Raw genomic sequence first — 19,264 nt, forward strand, 5'->3', positions numbered from 1 at the left:
ATTTTTCTGGGAGGCAGAAAAAGAGATGATAGGAAGTTTTCCTCCTGTTCGAGTTACCCCACAAACACACCACTAGCCAGGTGTATACACATGAGGCAGATCATACACACTGCTACATACATTATATTAGTAGATGCTCTTCTCTGCAGATGTGTTTAGACACATTTTTTCATCTAAACAAATACTTGGAATTTAAGAAAACCAAATGGAGCCCGGAGGTAAATGCATCATGCTGTACCTCAGCATATGTCCCACATCAAGCCATACTTTGAAAAGAGGCATGCCCACCTTGACTGTTGGCCTTGTGGGCATGCGCCACCATCAGCTCCGTGCAAGATGAGAGTGATTTATACAGTACCACTCAGATTTGGTGAGACCACAAGTAGGTGTAACCCTTCCAGCTTTAACGCAGCTTTTACGGCCGCAGCGTCTAAGCAGAGGCGGTGTGCCTCAGCACCTCTAGGTATCTGACAATCCTCCCGCGCTGCTGTAGGGTGAGAGGTTTTCACGGGCATCCTCAGACCCGTGAGCGGGTGGGCGGGCGGAGCATCTCTCGCAGTACGACGGCCCTCCCCCGGAGAACAGCGGGGGCAAGGGCTGCGCTGCAGGGGCGAGGGGAGTGGAGGGGCGGTGTGATCCCGCGGCACGGCTGCGGGGCCATGGAGGTGGCAGCGGACAGCAGCCGGTTCTCCTACATCTTGGACCTGCTGAAGCGGGACAGGGTAAGGACGGAGCGCGGTTCGGCATCCCCGGGACAGCGCGCGGGGAGGAGAGCACAGCCCGAGGGGAGAATCAGTTCCCCCACGAAATGGTTTTTTGGGGCTTTTTGGAGGGAGGTTGAGGGGACTAATGACTCGTCTTTAGAGCTAATGTACTTTGGAGGCTCGACTTATATTTGCCACGTGCTTCCGAAGCTGTGGGGTAAAAAAGTTAAAAGAAAAAAATTAAATTTCAATGTGAAGCGTCCCTCAGCCCAGCACAGTTGGGCATCCGGCGCCTTCACAGCCCTGCCCCTGCTCCATGTGCTGCGGTCTGCCAACTCAGGGATGTGGGGCGCTACGGCCGGTGCACCCCTCTCCCTGTGGGATTCTGCTGTGAGCAACTGGCTGCGAGCAGCGCTGAAGTGTCTGAGGAACTGATTCAGAGTTGGCAAGTGTTTTGAGGGAGACTTGCACGTGTCTTTTGTTGAAAAAAGGAGGGAATCCAACTTTTTGTACTTGTGAACTGCTGGTATATATGAAAACCCGGGAGCCCCAAAGACTCCGCCACAGTGGGTTTCAAAATACTGAAGTAGTCACAATATTTCTAAACTTAAAAACAAGTGTAGCAAACAATGTTGCTATTGGAAAGATTGTTTCAAATGCATCCTGGTGACTTTCTAGCATATCTCCAAAGGCTGCCTTTACAGCCTGTTCTTTGTGCACGTCTTTCTCCTCCTCCCTCTCCTCCCTCCCTCTTCTAAAAGTTCTGGATGAACCTTTAGAGCAGGTGAATGAAGCACTTCCTGCATAATTTTCTTCTCCTTGTCCAGGAGTAACCATGCCTGTGACATTAAAGGAAAATTCAGATGAACAAGTCTTGTTACTGTTCATTTTATATAATGAACAAAATCATAAAGGGTTTGGGCCAGAAACTACCTTAGCCTGTAATGGGGTGCTATGTGTGTCCCTTTTCCCACAGTTAAACAGTTTGTGCTTTAATCAGACACCCTCTGGAAGAGCATATGGCTCAGTAGACAGCAGAGTTAGCACAGTAGTGTGAAATATGCAAGTTAATTACAAACAGTGCTGTTGTTTATACATGAACAAAACTATTGCCAAGTCCCATCATCACAGACACTTGATGTACTCAAAGAAAAGAGGAGCAGTATCAGCTCTGTGACCTTCACAGACTTTCCATGGTGGCAGTCACTGCTTGACCCTCTCCAATGCTGAGCTCTGAGACCTCTTGCTCTCCACATTTGCCTTTTGCATTTTTTTCCCTTCATACCAGGGTTTTAGATTACACCCACTTTCTAATTTATTGATGTTAACCAGCAGCTTGGAGGTGTTCTGTTGGGATAATTAAACTGCTTTCTCAGATGACATAAATCATGTCTGCAAAAGGACTCTTCTGCATGGTAAACTGTATTTGCTTGAGGCCAGGGTATTGTTGCTTAGAGGTTCCAGAATCCCAGTTTTCCCTTTCCCATTCCCCTACATCAATAAAATTTTTACCATAAAGCCTGGAAGCATTAACGTGCTCTGAGTTAACTGCTAAGCATCTTGCCTTTCACTGAACAAAGAACTATTAGAACAACAGGATCAATAAAGAATACTTTACACTTGCACACTCAGCTCTCCATATGTAGGGTCCTGATGGGTCCCAACAGGTACGATGCATCAGCTCTTAGACCCTGGGCATGTGACATCTTTTGGCAAGCATGCTGTTTTTCCACTTAGCTTGCAGCCTCTGTCAGGCCTCTCAAACAGGGCAAATCATTATATATCACTTTTGCCCGGGGGAATGTCATTTCAAAAACCTATTGTCTCTATTAATGATCTATACTAATTATTCCTCTGTGAGTCTCTTTCACATACACAACTTGTGTATTGTACCTGGAACAGAAAGGTTCATGTAGCACTTTTAGTCCCAATAAAACAGTCCTTGTGTAATCCATATATCCAGAACATCTGTTATATATCCATAATATCTGAGATATTCTGGGCCTCCAAGGCACCTGTCACAAATGTCACAGAAGCATCTGAGAACTCCAAAATACCCTTGTGAGATAGATTAACAACTAACTGCATTTTGTATCAGAGGCACTGGGGCAGAAGGAGATTGTATGACCTTTTTTCAGGACTCTGAAGTATCAGCTCTGAAGTAACAGCAAGGACGAACACTCAACCATCTCAAAATGATGTAATATTCCAGATACAGACTTAGGCTTCTTCCAACCCCCCATCTTCCCCGCCCCACCCCCAACTGCCTCCCTGTAAGTTGACTTTTGCAGTAGTCAAAACACATATATACCCCCCCAATTATTCACCCAAGCTCCATTTCAAACTGTTTTACTTGCATAGATGTATGGGTTTGGGGTTTTTTAATGCGTCTGATTCTCTCGTAATACTAACTTCAAATAATTTTTAGATTCTGTAAAGAAATATTCATGTCTGTTGGGGTAAATGACACCAATACTTGCTATCTGTTTTGTAAAACCATTTTCAGGCATTTTTCTGTAACTTAATAAAAGCAATAAGCTGATATGTGTGAGTTTCAAAGATAGACTAACGACACTGACACTATCCTTGTGCACTAGCTGTTGATTTCTTGCTCTATTTTTAAATTTTTTTCCCTCGCTTGTTTGCTTTGTTTTACCATCTATTCCTACCCTCCACATTGTTTGCAGAAACCGACAATTTGTGATTCATGAGGAACAGCTTTAAAACAATTCTCCAGAAAAAGCATGTAGAGAGATAGATACTACAGAAACAAGCCCTAAACCCCCCATGATATGAACATGAGAAATATATAAAGATAATTTTAAGAACATTTGAAATTCTGCATGTTCTCCACCTGGAACCAGCAGGTGACACTGATTTCTGTCCCTTCTTTCTGCCTGGTTCATATAAAGACTAATGGAAAATTCTCTTGTGATAGCATTTCAGCTTTCGTCCAGGTGAAATTAAGGGATAGAGCCATATAGGGGTCCAAACCCGAACCACATGAGAAGTTGGAGAAGAGAAATACAGCATAATTTAGTAGTGGGGGCTGGCAGGTTGCTCTGGGCTGCCTGACTCAGGGGAACTGGAAATCTGTTCCTCATGTCATGTTGAAGAAGATAAGGTTTTATGTATTTCTTGCTTATGTGTAGAAAAGCACTTCTTTGGGGTTTGGGTTCCTATGAGGAGGACCTCACCTTTAAGAGTGAATTATTCAATTTACAGAGTATTGATTTACAGCGTGCCAGACTGTGTATATATTGTGAAAGGTATTTGCACAAAAAGATGACTTTGATGAAAGAGCACGTAAAGATAACTTGGAGTTCAATTTCAAGTAACAATATTAAGTTAGATACTGCAGCAGGATCTGAGTTTGAAATCCAGCAGTCAAGAGCAATTGGAATCCAATTTGCCTGTCTTCACAGCTTTTAATCACGGTTACTTAGCTGAGTTAGTCAACCTGTGTGACAAAGGTGTGTTTCCACATCTTAGACATGTTCTTATCATTCCAGTAGTGGGTTCCCTGAAGCATGTACAAATGTATGGGATATGACAAGGCAAGGGAGAGCTGACAACCCTGTCCTCTGTGACAGGGGTATCTACAATCTGAAGTGAGGGAGAGAAGGCTCCCCATGTGCTCCATGTGTACTGTCCTTATTTTTCATGTAATACCTTTATGGTGTCAGAAATGGAGTCTGTGACTGGTCTTCCTGTAAATTTGATTTTATTCTTTTTTTTAAAAATGTAAATATTTTATATTTGAAATCCTTTTAAGAGTAACCTTTACACTTCCTTTCTACTTAACAATAGTCATTTCTTCAGAGGTATGACTCTCTCCTAATTCAGAGCTGGAAGTTATTCTGATTTGAATATCCTGTATTTTTGTAAAGCTTTTTTATTATAATTTTTCCATTTGCTTGGCAAGTGATTACAATGCGTGAAGGGAAAGAGCAGAGTCCTCTGTGTGGACTGCTGCCTGTAGCTGCTCCTTGGGTCTCCTGCAAGTACTGCTTTCCAGGTGTCCTGGGCATGAAGCAGAATACTGTACATATGGCAGTAAGTGAAAAAGTAAAGATATTCTGAGCCAACTTAGCACACTTTGAGATGTTCTCGCTACAAATCCTACCTAAAGCAGATTACAGATTCTGACAGTTCGATGAGCATAGTCTTTAGTGACTCAGTGCTCTGTGCATAGTGTCATGTGGGACCTTCAAAACTTGTTCAGTTCAGCTGATCAGGTTATGGGATCTGTTAGGAATCCCATCCAAACTTGAGGGTTATGGGCCCATAGGACATTTTTGCAGAGAAGATAAACAATCCTGAATCAAAGGAGTAGGGACTGATACTTTTGTTTTACAACAAGAGATTCTCAAGTCATAATAACTTTAAAACACCCAAGGTCTATAGATCCTTGCTGGCTGTTCAGGGTCACACAGTTGAAAGGTAGCCATTGCAAAGACAAAGTTAAACCTGTATTGCTGAGCCAAAACAGGCACGTTTCTCTCAGGACAACATAAATTCCTGCCTTATTGCTGAACTAAAAATAGATCTTTCAGCCTACATGATTGGGAAAATCCTCTGAATAGGAGTCATCTTCATGAGGTTCAACTTTTCAGGACTAAGTAGAGAAGCAAATTGTATCACTGACAATTTGCAGAGAGTGGGATGCAGGCTAAAACCCCTCTGCATCCATCCTGGAAGAAAATACTTACATTGCACACAGAGAAAAGTGTCTGTGATTGTTAGCTCAATCCCCAAGTCAGTCACGTTAGCTCAGGAAAAAAATCCATCTTCATCCTGCATGTCTCTGCTGTGATGCATTGGCTCTACTCTTCAGTCAGAGGAGTGCAGACCATCAGGTCTCAAGACTGAGTCTTGAGCCATGGTTGCAAAAGCAGTATGAAAATAAAGACCTTGAAAAGCTTTGGTCTGAGAACCTGACTACTGAAGGCAGGGGAGGTGTTGGCAGAACCTCCCTGGTGCCTTGGGACAGGCTTGTGTTGCTTCATGCAGTAGGATTGCAACTGCACTGCTTAACAAGTATGGGATTTTTACAGCTTGTTGAAAACCAGTGCTGCGTCCTTCTTGAAATTATACTGATAGTTAATGGGAATGAGCACTTGGGAGGTTGTTGCGTAACAATTATTAAATTAACAACCACGTTTAATCTGAGGGAGGAGGGAAAATAAGATGAAAATCCCTACCCATTCCAGTTTCTATCTTCTGCTGTCTTGTGAATGCAAGGCACGTCATAATGCCTGGTCAGACCCTGCCTGCTGAAGGATGTGTTAGAACTGTTTTGACACTTCCCAGACATTACTCCATGCAAAAGGACTCCCTTGAGAGCAGAACAGATGTCCAATTGAAATATGCCTTTGGCTGGAAGCAAAGCAGAAGGGTAGGTCCAAGCTCTGTGGCAATGTTGGTCTTACTAACCCCTTCTGCAGAGGCTAAGGACGGGAGCCTTTTCTGACACTGGTTTCTGCTCTTATCTTTTTAATGTATCAGTGAATCCTAACTGTTGTGTTTTCCTCTCAGTACCATAAAGCTAATGCAAATTTTGGCACTGCAAATTTAGTAGTCCTAGGCTGGGGGAGGCTAGTAAAAGGGTGTGAATGCAGAAGGGGAAGTTTTGACCTTTGGAGGCCTTCAAGGACATTTTCACCCATGTAACATCTTAATGTGATGGAGGTGGTAATTAAAATCCTGCTGTAAAGTACCCTGAAGCCAGAGCAAACAGGCGCACAAACAAGATAATACCTTAATGATCTATTAAGGGATTGAAAAAAGAATCACTCACGAGTCCTGGCATTAACAGTAGTTGGCACTGTAGCCCACGTGAAGGCTGTGGGAGGACAGGAGGAAAATGTGTGCTCCAGGTTTGGCCACACCAGTAACACCCACCTGCGCTGGCACTTCCACCTCTGAAATGAATGCAAAATGATTTGCCTTGCTCTGCCACCAAAGGCAAAATTTCTTCCTACTGTTTCAAAGGCAGCCAAGGGGTCTTTGTTCTAATCTGCGGCTGATCGTTTATCTGGTCCCAAATCAACGACATCCAGTGTCAGCAATGGGTAGTGTGCTATTGCTCTTTATAAAAGAGCTGCAACGTTAAAGCCTGCCTGTAGCATCATTTGGCGAGAGTAGAGGTGGTTAAAGGATAGTAAATAATATAAAGATAGTGATTCAGAGCCTTGCAAATCATTAGTCAAAACATAGTTGGAAGGCTGACAACCCATGGCCTTACAAACCTGTTCTCCCCCCTTCTCAGTTAAGTGACATGTTTCAATTTGAATATGCATACTGTCCATTTACTGGCATTATCAGAACAATTTCAAGCACAGTACTCTCTATTTTTATGAGGATGGTTTCTAAAGTAAATGTGAAACATTGTAAATCTTCTGTAGGAAGTTCTTCTTTGTAGTACTGGACATGCAAAAATCACCTGCCTTCATGATTTCTGAGTGGAATTTTCCCTTTGAATTTTGTGTCCAGGCCACCAAAAACCAGGTGTAAACAATACCCAAGTAAGACATTTCAAGTATGTTTGTTTTATTGACTCATAGGAAGGGTAATTTTGAGGGAAAATGAACTTATTATCCTGATGTTTGTTTTTTAATAGGCAAGTAGGTCAAGTTTAGGGTTTGTCAAACTGACAGCATTTCATCATTCACACAGCTCAAGCTTCATCTGTTTTAATTAACTAAACCACCTTCTGTTGTGTAATGTACAGACAGTGTATACTTTCATTCCAAGTTTCCTTTTATTTTATCCCTTAGTTTAATGCTATATTAACTATTGCATCTGCAATGGTGGTGTCCACACCCTTCCCAAAACCCAGAGATGTTGGAGATTTAAAAGCATTTTTGTTTGTTCTGGCGGATGGTGAAAAGGGTATTTACTATCCCTTTTCCAATGGAAATACACTGTAAGTGGAGGGTAGGGGATGCTGGCAGTCACAATCACTTCCCCACCTCTTTTTCATCCTGGCTACCACAAAAGCTGCCTGGTGTGTGCCTCCTGCACCCTTAAAGCGTACGGTCCAGCTGCCTTTCCCACGCCGCATATAAGGTGGTGGTGTTCTCCCCAAAGAAAGCCACACACCTTTCTAACATGGATAGACTCTGAAGAGCTGCCTCTGAGAAACTGCCATGAACAAGTTTATGGCTAAAAATCAATGACCAGGCCAGCAAAGGGCATCTTGTGGTTGGGGTCTATGCAGACTGCATGATTAGGGGGAGCCTGTTGGTGAGGACTTTTTGCTTCAGTTCAGTTACATTGTACTCACGGGCTCTCGTCCTGTTGGGGGGTTTCAACCACCTAGATGTCTGCTGGGAAAGCAATACAGCTGGCTGTAAGCAGTCCAGGAGATTCCTGGAGTGCATTGAGGACAAGTTCCTGGTGCAAATATTAGAAAAAGCAGCCAGAGGAGAAGGGTTACTGGACCTGGTGCTCACCAGTGCAGCTCAGCTCATTAAAAAGGTTAAGATATGAGGCAGCCTGGGCAGTGGACTATTTGACAGATAAGGAATTGGTTGGATGGATGCAGCCAGAGAGTTGTGGCCAATGGCTCTATGTCCAGGTGGGGGGCAGCGACAAGTGGTGTCCCTCAGGGCTCTGTCTTGGGATCAGTGCTCTCCAATATCTTTATCAGTGACACAGACAGTGAGATCGAGTACAGTCTCAGCAAGTTTGCAGATGACATGAAGCTGAGTCGTGCAGTTGACGCAAAAGAAGGAAGGATGCCATCCACTTGGGGACCTGGACAAACTGGATAAATGGGCCCAGGAGAATCTCATGAAGTTCAATAAGTCGAGGCTCAAACAGGGAAAAGAGGTCACTGAGTGCAGCCCTGCGGAAAAGTTCTTGTGAATGAAAAGTTGGACATGAGCCAACATTGTGTGCGCTGACAGCCTAGAAAGCCAATTATCCTGGGCTGCATCAAAACAGCAGGGTGAGGGAGCTGATTATCCCCTGCTGCTCTGCTTTACTGAGACCCCATGAGGAGTACTGTGTCCAGCTCTGGGGTCCTCAGCCCAAGAAAGACATGGACCTGTTGGAAGAAGTCCAAAGGAAGGTCACAAAAATGATGAGGAGGCTGGAGCACCTCTCCTGTGAAGACAGGCTGAGAGAGCTGGGACTGCTCAGGACAGAAAAGAGAAGGCTCAGTGGTAACCTCACTGTGGCCTTTCAGTACTTAGAAGGCTTATGAAAAAAAGGGAGAGTGAGTTTTTAAGTGGGCAGAGAGTGTAAAAAGGGGAATGACTTCAAACTTAAAGATAACAGGTTTAGATTTGATACTAGGAAGAAATTCTTCACTATGAGGGTGGTGAGGCACTGGCATAGGTTGTGCAGAGAAGCTGTAGATGCCCCCTCCCTGGAAGTGTTCAAGGCCAGGTTGGATGGGGGGCTGAGCGACCTGGTCTAGTGGAAGCTGTCCCTGCCCATAGCAGAGGGTTGGAGTGAGATGATCAGGACGAGAGGACACAGTCTTAAGCTGTACCAAGGAAGGATTAGGTTGGACATCAGGAAGAATTTCTTCACAGAAGGGGTGATTGGACATTGGAATGGGCTGCCCAGGGAGTTGGAGTCACCGTCCCTGGAGGTGTTTAATAAAAGACTGAATGTGTCACTTTGTGCCATGTTCTGGTTGACATAGTGTTCACTTATAGGTTGGAGTCGATGATCTCAGAGGTCTTTTCCAAACTAAATGATTCTGTGCTCTTAAGGTCCCTTGCAACCGAAAGCGTTCTACGATTCATCGATTCCTTGACACGGGCACCACGGGAGGTTATCAATGGCAGGGGCTGAGCGGGAGAGCACTCGACACTCCCGGCCGCCGGGACGGGCGGCATTTCCGGTGCCGCTCGGCGAAAGACAAGAACCAAAACAACAGCCACGAAATCAGCGGCTCCCGCGGGGACCGGAGCGACGGGAGCGGCTGGACAGCTCCGCTCTGCGGCGGCTGCCGCGGGCGCGGCCGCCCCGCCCCGCCCGCGCTGCCCCGCGCCCGAGCCGCGCCCGCTCCTCGCTCCTCGCTCCTCGCTCGCCATTTTGCGCCGGGCGCCGCCGTGGGCGCTCCCCGTCCGCGTCCCGTCCGCCCGCCCGGGCTGACGGAGCCCGCCGGAGCCGGCGGAGGAGGAGGCACCGGAATGGAGGGCGATCGGCCGGAGAGCCCGGTGAGCTCGGGGGGAACCGGCGGGGCGCGGCCGCCGGGGCGGGGTGCATCGTCCCTGCGCTTGAGGTGCGGGGGGCTGGAGGTTGTCTGTCTGTCTGTCCGTCTGTCCGTCCTCATGGGTGTGCGCCGACAGCTTCGTGCCCACCCAGCTGGGAGCGGCGCCGGCGGCAGCCCCGCGGAGCTGGGACGGCGCGCAGGGCTCGCTCGGAGCCCTTCCGACGGGGCCGGGGGAAGCGCTCCCGGGGGAAGCGCTCCCGCAGGGAGCCCGGGCGGAGCGGCGGCGGCCCTGGCGCCGGGAGCGGCGCTGGGCTGGGCTGGGCTGGCGGTGCCTGCGCCCGCCGACACCTGATGCTTAGAGGGGCGCGGGGCCAAGGGGAACCGTGGGGGCCACGGAATTACTGAAGAGCTGCACCGATCCACGGGCGGATTTTGTGCGGCAGATAAGGACGTAAATAAACGGATAAACAAATAAATAAATGATGTTCCGCACTCAGAACTATAGACCTAATAGTTTCAGCCCTTAAATGTGAATTACACGTGAGGAAAGTCTGTTGTTTAACCAGTACTGAGTATCTGACACTTAGTATCATTTCTTTTTTTTTTCTCCCTTCCTGAAAAGCGAGCAAGCAAGCTAAACATATGGACTCCTATTGTTTAGAAGTATGGTTGCACTCATTCCACTAGGTCCTTGAGTGGAATTAAGACTACTCCCCTCCTTTCCTCCCCTGCAATGCAGACATGACCTAAAGATGAACTGAGTTTGCCTAGTGGCAGTGCTCACTTCAGTTGAAATGAACGTTGTCAGTGCTTTCATAAATGTTAATTGAGATTTGTTTGCAGTTTTAGCCAGAGAAGTGCCTCAAACCAGATAAAACTGTGTGGATTTATTCTAAAGAGATGGGATTTTGGTGACAGAGCAGTGCCATAAATCTTGACGGCTCGTGTTTTCTTGCGCTTACACTTGTTTCTCCCTCTTTCTATCATGAAGGTTGCCATTAAGGGTATCGAAAGAGAGCTTATCTGCCCAGCATGCAAGGAGTTGTTTACCCATCCACTGATCCTTCCATGCCAGCACAATGTCTGTCACAAATGTGTGAAAGAAATACTTTTTGCATTTGAAGACTCTTTTGCTGATGGAGGCTCTGAATCCTCTAATCAGAGTAGCCCTCGAATCAGAATCTCTGCTTCTAGCATGGACAGAATTGACAGGATTAGTAGATCAGGTATGTAAGAATTTGTGCATGTTTTTCTAATTTTATTAGTATACTGGCTTAAGATGACTGGTATCTGCATTGGTAAAATGGCTTCCCATTACTCCTGCTGCGGTTAGAGAGATGACTTAGGGATAGCGCAAGTCTTGTTCATTTTGTGTCAAGAACAATGGGAATATTTTTAAGGACAATGCGCTCTGTTTCATATATAATAGATTTGTCTTTGTGGCATCCTGTAAATCTTTATAACCATTGTGTTTGTTTTTTTCTGTAATTCAGTTACACCGAAATGCAATAGCATCATGTTCAGTAGCACAGAGATGTAGATTTTAGCGATTTTATTGCCTGTCAGTAGCACGGTTGAGGTGGTTCTCTCATGTTTCAGCCAGCCTCAATGCAGTAGTTCTGACTTCCTTCTGAGCTTGAAGAGAGACTTTGCAAGTTATAGTTTTGTCCTGCCCACTTCATTATGCTTGCACTAAATAATTTCCCATTGATTATGATTACTGCACAGTTGCAGATTTGGAGGACTCTAAGCAGACTGCACTGACAGTCTCTTTCAGTGTGGTCTGCTCAAAGCTTTAAGGAGCACTTAGCTATAGGACTCCTCATGCTCTTTGTGGTATCATATTAGAAAGATTCTTACAGCTGTCCGTGTAATCCACAGATTCGTTGATCTTTTTTTACAGAGACACATCGAAAGTGCTTTGTGCATGCTGTACTTCTTGAAAGAAACCTCATCTTGGCTTTTAGGCTTTCTTCTGACATAATTATCCGTTTAAAACCACACTCCCTGCTGCTTTGGAAGAGTCACCAACAAGGCAAACTCTAAAGCTCCGTCTTGCATTTCCTGTTACTAAAGTTCATCCTCTCCAGTATTCACAGTTCAAATGTGCAATTTCACCCGCTTCTTTTAAACGATTAGTGAGTTGTTAGTACTGGTACTCCTTCAAATCAGTTTGATAAGCAAAAACCAGTTCTTGATATTCCCCCCTGCCACTCTCACACTGCCCTGAGATACATGCACACAAGCTGTTGCAGGAGTTGTAATCTTTAAGTCCGCAGTAGTCTGCCACCATCCCAGCAAACTGATGGGAAGATATCTCCTCATCTGACCTGCTACTAGACGGCTGATTGCTTTCCAGAAGAGCTGTTGGATGAGTAGCAAGAGAGGGTTGGGACTTGGACATAATGGGCTTGCCCAAAGAGCGTTGGGCAGATGCACATCACAGGAAAATTATCATCTCAAACAGTTCAAATTTGCAAAATGAAAAGCATATGGAAATGGGAGCTTTAAAGAATACATTTGTAAATTCAAGTTATACTATCTTCACTTCTAGTGTTACAGGCATTATAGCTTCATTGCTGTATGGGGTGTGGGATTTGCTCTCAGACCAGTTTGGTACCAGTAATGGTCAACCAGCTTGCAATTTACACCTGCACGTTTGTCATCTTGCACCTGAGGTACTCATAAGGTGCATTGCCTTGCTTAATTTGTTTTGTGATCCATAGGGGAATTTGTAATAGAGTACCTCCATAGAAGAGAAAATGTTCTAGAAAACATCCAAAGTATGGTCTCACATACTGGTAGGCTTTTGCAGGGCATATCACTGTCAAGACATTAATGTCACGTTTGAAAATGGATATGACATTTTCTCCCCACTGTGTGGTTTTTCTTTTTTTTTTTTTCCACTTAGGGAATCCCTGTTGTCTCTGTAAGGAATATACTCTATTTTTTAAATGGTTTTGGCATTTAAATTCTTGAAATTGTCGGAGGAATGGTTCATGTTCTGTATTTGTTGTGCACACACAGCTTGCACTTACAAATATAGTTTATCTTAATATAAAAAGGATGGAACTGGTAGAACTGTATTTTTCACATGGAGTGCGTGTGCTGCTTAAAATCCAGTGTGTTGGTTTAAAAACACTCCTCTGTTTATATTATATTTAAAATAATTTTTAATTTAAAAAATCAAGTTGCATGTAAAATGAAGGATATTTCTTATTGCTAATTCATTTTCTGTAATGTTACTGTAATTACAATGTTAATATAATTAAAGCATGTAATGTGTTTATGTTGACACTTGTGCAGCATTGATGGGTAATGCAGAAACTGAATGTTTGAAATATCTCTCCCTCTGCCCCTCCCCCCCAATCTCTTCTTTCTCCCTTTTTCTGTTCTGCTTAAATACTAGAGTTGTTTCATGTGCTAGGAAACTAAACATTCTTGCCTTTCAGCCCTGCAGGAGTTTAACAGCCGCAGGAGAGGAAACAGTTGATGCTTTTCGTTTGAACCATTGTAAACCAATGGTATATCTTGTTTTTTGGTGTCTAAACAGCTCTCTGTTCATTGTTTGCAGCCTCACAGAGGAGGTCTTTTGGGTGGAGAGGTAGAATTGCTTCACTTCTTGTGTTGGCTACAGATAGTCTAGCATTTAGATCTCGGGTTAAATATTGTTGGTTAGCATATAGCTTTTTGTCAGTGGTCAAGTCCACAAAAAAGCTTTTACAGTGAGCAAAGGTACAGCAAAGAAGTTCTATAAGGACAGCTTTTCATTCAGTGTAACATTGATTTAAAGGTCAACTGGACTGGAATTCAGTTACGAGTTGCATTATATTTTTTCCTTGTGTGTGTATGTGACTGAATATACATCGATGGGTGCAAAAATGCACACAAAACCCCAGTAGTCACCACACCACCTCCCCCACTCCCCTGCTTTTTAATTTTCATGAGTTTACGTGCTCAAGTTTTAGTGAAACTGCTGTCTTACTGGTAGTGAAGTGTAATTATTAGATTGATCTTCCTAACCTTTAAAGGTCATGTTTGGCCATCACTTTCAAATGGAAGGTATTACTGGTTCTTCATTGTATCTGAGCCTGCTCAATTTGATAAAGAAGGGGACTAAAATTTATAACATGTTAATATGAGTAGCTAGTTCTGGATCTGAAAATTTTGCACACTACATGAATATAGGAGGAAAGCTAAATATTTTGAACTTCCAGACTTGTAATGTTTGGTGTGCTTAATGAATGACACAGTTAGGTTGAAGGATAGCCAGTGTTTTGAGTACATCTCACTTCCAAAAGTCAGCTCGTCTGTGCAACTCAGCCACGGTGTGGACTTGTTAACATTAATATTGTTTTTTTTTTTAATGTGATGCTCTGCCAAAAACAGGAAAAAATCCCTCAACTCCATATTGTGACAGTATTCGCAAGCACATGAGCAATCCATAGGAGTATGTTATCCTCCAAGAAAGATGTGAGCTAAACACAAATCTGAACTTCACTCTCAGTGGAGGACAAAGCAGCTAATCACAAGAGGAAGTTTAAAGTGCCTCAATTGAAGGCTGAAAGTGTCATAAAACAAAGTTACGATCAGATACCATGATACCATCAGAGCTCTTGGAAAGCTGTCCTTTTCTGCTCTTTCTGCAGAAAGCACTCTTGATTTGTGAAAAATTAAGGTATCTGAAAGTAACATTTTAGAGCTACTGACTTCTCTCATGGTTTGTTTTTTTTTTTTTTACTTCCTCAAAGTTCATCCAAAAGCATTAACTGACTTAGGGGGGTGGTAATATACAGTTATATTGTAAAACCCCTAACCTTTTAAGAGAATCCAGTTGACTTTTAAAATCTTATTTTTTTTAAACTCTCACACATTTAATGTCCATGTCTTCCACAACCATAGAATTCTGGTAATACTGTTTACTTGGAAAACACAATTTTATCTTTAAGATGTCTTATCCCTTTGCTAACCATTCACTGCAGCTTGGACTTTTCAATTCCTTGGGAAGAGGACATTTGAACATTGCCTTTAAAAGACATACTTAAGATTGCTCTTTGACTTGAATCATTGCAACCTATATGGTAATATTTGTGAGTTTGCAATCTGAGCATGAGCATATCTTGTGATAATTTTTTTGTTACCGATTGAGCAACTTAGTGCAAGTGGAGCAATCTGTTTACAAACCCCAGTGGAAAATTGCTTGTGATGATTCCTAATATCTTACAAAAATGTCACAAAATACATATTTGTTTGTTGTAACCTGAATTGGCAAAGTGTAAAAGAGAATATGGAGAGGACCTAAGTTTTGCTGAGCTGCATATCTGACATGTCTACAAGATCCAGGGGTTGTGCTACTCTGGGTTTTTTTCCATGTGGTTTTTTGTTTATTTGGGGTTTTTTTGTATATAAATAGAATTTAGTTATAACAAATCGGACACAAGACATATAGGAAAGATAGTACTCAAAGTAATTTATTACTTAATCAGTGCTTTTTTTTTTAAATACGAGTGTAGAAACCCTTTAAACAGAAGGCAGACTAATTCTTACGGTGTGATAATATTTTAAGAGTTGCTGGGCAGAAAGAGAATGTTTCCTTTCATGCCAGAGCACTCCAAGAAGCTTAGCAAGTAAACTTTGGGGATTTAAAACAGGAAAAACCCCCCAACTTAGACCCTCAGAGTGCTGTCAATGAAAAGGGATGAGACATCTACACATGCATGGGACTTCCCTGATATTGGATTGCTTTCCATAAGCAGTGTCACCAGTCTTTGCAGAGCATGGCTCATGATGACAGTCTCATTTCGATCCACCATGGGCAGAATAAAAGGTCTCCATAGGGATGGATATGAATTTCAGATTGTATTTTTAAACTTGACCACTGCACCATGTTTGGTTTTTTTTCTTGTTATCTTGCTTAGTCATTGTTTGCTCTCTGCTATAGCATATGTACCACCACAATGTATGATTTTCTTAGTTTCAGCAAATGTATGTACTCCAGATCCCTTTTTGTAGCTGTTCTCTGCATGAGACTGCATGCAAAGTCATCTTTTTGTTTAGACCATCGTAGAAGTCTGTGTAGAAGATCTCTCTCTGTGTTCCTGTGTGCGCTGCTAGCTTGGAGCATACATTGGAAATACAGTCTGTGTTTCACTGCTGTTGCTGTGCCTTGCATGCCTGTGTTGCTGTGTATGCCAAGTTACAGGTGCTGAAGGATGTGCAGTTTGGGTAATTAATTCACTTCAAGTAAGTACTGAACAAAAAATAAAATTAGGAAAAAAATCTCAGCTTCCCTTAGCAAGACAGTTATACACCTGTGCCTCGTGTTACTCATCCTGTTATGTAATGCAGTCTAGTTGTTCTGCTCAGAACCTGCAGAAAGGCACGAGACCAGCTGAGTTTGAGACTGTCAGTTAGTACGCACTTACTTATGCTCTGATTGTGGCATCTTAGCTAACAATCATGGATAACTACCATGGGTCAAATTTCAAAGATACTTAAAGGAACTAATTCCTTATGGGAGTGTTGGTTTGGTGTTTTCTTGAGGAGTCTGGAAAGGGCATGATAGGAATGGAGGTTTTGAATTGTTAGGTGAAACATCAACAGGAAAACAGCACAAGGCAAGTGTCTTGGGTAGCATCAAAGGACACTTCAGAAAGAAATAAAACATCAGCATTTCTAATGGGGAAATACTGACTAAATACAGTGGAGAACAAATTTCCCTTTCAGAAGAAGAACCAGTTTAAACACTAGGAATTCACCTTAAAGTCATACCTCCATTTATGAATTTGTTAGTGTCCTGGTTCCGGCTGGAATAGAGTTAATTGTAAACTGGAGTATAACAATAATAAAAAAAAATAGTAATGAGAGAGAGCAATAAAACCCAAGAGAAGCAAGTGAGGCACAATGCAATTGTTCATCCACTGACAGGTGCCCATCCTGTCTCAGATGGCCAGTTTGGGTCAGCTGTCCTGGCTGTTTTCCCTCCTGGCTTCTTGTGCACCTGCTCACTGGTAGAGCATGGTAAAATGAAAATTTCTTGATTTAGGGTAAACTCTACTTAGCAACAGCTGAAATATCAGTGTGTTAGCAACATTATTGTCATACTGAATCCGAAACACAGCACTGTGCCATCTACTAAGAAAAAAGTTGTCTCTAACCCAGCTGAAACCAGAACAGTTAGTTATACCAACATGCAGTGCTCTCAAAGGGGTCTTGAAACAATATACCAGCTATAGAAGATGGAGTTTTTTATTTCTTTGTATGGGAAAGCTGGAAGAATACAAGTTAACCCTAAAGACTGGCTTAGCCTGCTCCTAAATTACATAAAGGATTCTTTCTGATAGTTGCGTCCTCTGCATTCATGAGTGAGACATGGGATGCACTCCCTGTCTGATAACCCCAACAACATTACCTTGTAAATAGCCTTTGAGTCTGTGTGAGCCATCCCCCTGACAGACTCCAAAGGCTCCTTAGGTCTGTGGCTTTTCTTGAACCTGTGATTTTATTTTGGAGAGAGATGAACTTCGGCTGTAGCTGTTTGGTAGGAGTGCAGCTGCTCTGCATCTTTTCCTTTTGAAATGAATAAAAATGGATGTACCTTGTGTAAAAGTGGAGATCTGTGATTTCTCAGTTCAGGGTAGAGGAATCTCTCAGACATAAATACCTCAGGATCCTCTGTGGTGTGCTGGGCTTATTTAGCAGCCGTCCTTTATCAAGGCCTTTTAGCAAGCATCAAGTCAGCCTCTGTATTTTTTGACAAAATGATTTGGCTGACATGTCATACTGTTCTCTTGTTCCCCTTTTTTTATGATGTCTCTTGGGATGAGCAAGATAAATTTGACTGAGCCAAAGCAAACTTCAGGGAGCCCAAAGTTGGCTATATTTTTCTGGGAATAACTAGTTTTGCTCTGGGAATAAACGTCTTTCACATCAATATGCTACAAAGCTGTTGCTCTCCATATATGCGCAGTCAGCCTAAAAACCAACTGGCTTCCACAACATTTTGTGTTTAGTGTTTCAAAACACTACAACTTAAGTGCATCCAAAATCAGATGAAGAAGATAGGATTGGAACAGCTAAATTTATCTTAACATAGTATTACATTTTTGGGGAGTAGTGTCCCTTGGAGTCAAACATTGCTACCTTGTCATGGTAGTTATATTCTCTTATGGCTTGGCAGACTGCATATGAATTGGTGTTGTACTAGTTTGGACAATGTGTTACAGTAGTTTGGTTCATACCCGTATGTCTTTTAAAATCTAAACCAGTTCTGTTTATGCTGCTTTTAAATTGGAATTTGGTGTCTACACAGGCAGAAAACGCAATTCACTGACTCCTAGATCGACTCTGTTTCCTTGTCCGGGTTGCCAGCGGGATATTGATCTTGGAGAACGTGGCATCAATGGCTTATTTCGCAACTTTACTTTGGAAACCATTGTGGAAAGATACAGACAGGCAGCCAGGGCAGCCATTGCTATTATGTGTGATTTCTGCAAACCTCCGCCTCAGGAGTCTACAAAGAGCTGCATGGACTGCAGTGCAAGCTATTGCAATGAATGTTTCAAAATACACCATCCTTGGGGAACTCTGAAAGCCCAGCATGAATATGTAGGACCAACCACCAACTTCAGACCCAAGGTAAGCATACCGTATCTTACAGAATTTGGGTTGCAGAAGAGCATCTAAAATGGCACTGCCATAGGGAGGATGTGTGGTAAACTTAAAAAACCAACACACCTGGCCTCCTCCTTGCCCCTTTAAGGCACATTTCCCTTGGATGCTTTGTGCCTGTTCCGTCTTGAAGTATCTTCTTTCTCTCCTTCCTAGCATCTAGAAGAGAAAAATGTAATGGCAAATTTTCTAGTTTACACACTGCTGCTGCTGTTGCTGCATTCAAAGCAGAGTGATTGCAAAGTGCTATTACATTTGCTTCTCTTTCTAAGTGTGGTGCAGTACATGGCAGTGCCTTATTGAATTCAAGTTGCACAACAGGAGAAATTGTCACCATCTCTCTAACAAAGGACCACAATAGGTCTAAATGTCCCAGCACATGCTTTGTGCCTCTGGCTGGTGACCTTGCTGGAGGTCCCACAGATAACAGAAATGCTGATGGTCAAGGAGTCCTGATTAATTTTGATTAAATTAAGTAAATTTGATTAATGTGCAGTGTGTAAGAAGGTCTTGACTTCAGAGTGTACCTTCCTTCTGAGACTGGAGCTTCATATGCTTTCAAATGTGCTAACACATACATTGTATGAAATGTCCCTTTATGGGATAAATGAGAAAGGTGAAAGTTTCCATGCTGTCTTCTAGCTCTTGCTTTAAAATGGTGTACAGCTCCTTAAAATCTTTGCTTCTATGGTATCTAAACCTTCACAGCTGCAAC

General features: G+C 43.2%; 1 protein-coding gene across 3 annotated transcripts in view; it reads left to right on the forward strand.

Annotated features, from left to right (window-relative positions):
* The first annotated feature begins 614 nt into the window (after positions 1-614).
* TRIM36 (tripartite motif containing 36) overlaps positions 615-19,264 on the forward strand; it is a 30,891-nt gene continuing 12,241 nt past the window's right edge. Inside the window, exons 1-3 of one of the 3 annotated variants that reach the window (XM_027670901.1) lie at positions 618-722; positions 10,871-11,105; positions 18,191-18,516. In XM_027670901.1, coding sequence (XP_027526702.1) covers positions 660-722; positions 10,871-11,105; positions 18,191-18,516 — 624 coding nt within the window. In that variant the 5' untranslated portion in view covers positions 618-659. Of the gene's footprint in view, positions 723-9,834; positions 9,884-10,870; positions 11,106-18,190; positions 18,517-19,264 lie in introns of those variants that run through there. The other 2 variants (XM_027670902.1, XM_027670903.1) reach the window with 2 other exon arrangements.

The sequence above is a fragment of the Neopelma chrysocephalum genome, unplaced genomic scaffold (assembly GCF_003984885.1).
Source record: "Neopelma chrysocephalum unplaced genomic scaffold, ASM398488v2 Primary Assembly neopelma1_96942, whole genome shotgun sequence".
Classification (NCBI taxonomy): domain Eukaryota; kingdom Metazoa; phylum Chordata; class Aves; order Passeriformes; family Pipridae; genus Neopelma; species Neopelma chrysocephalum.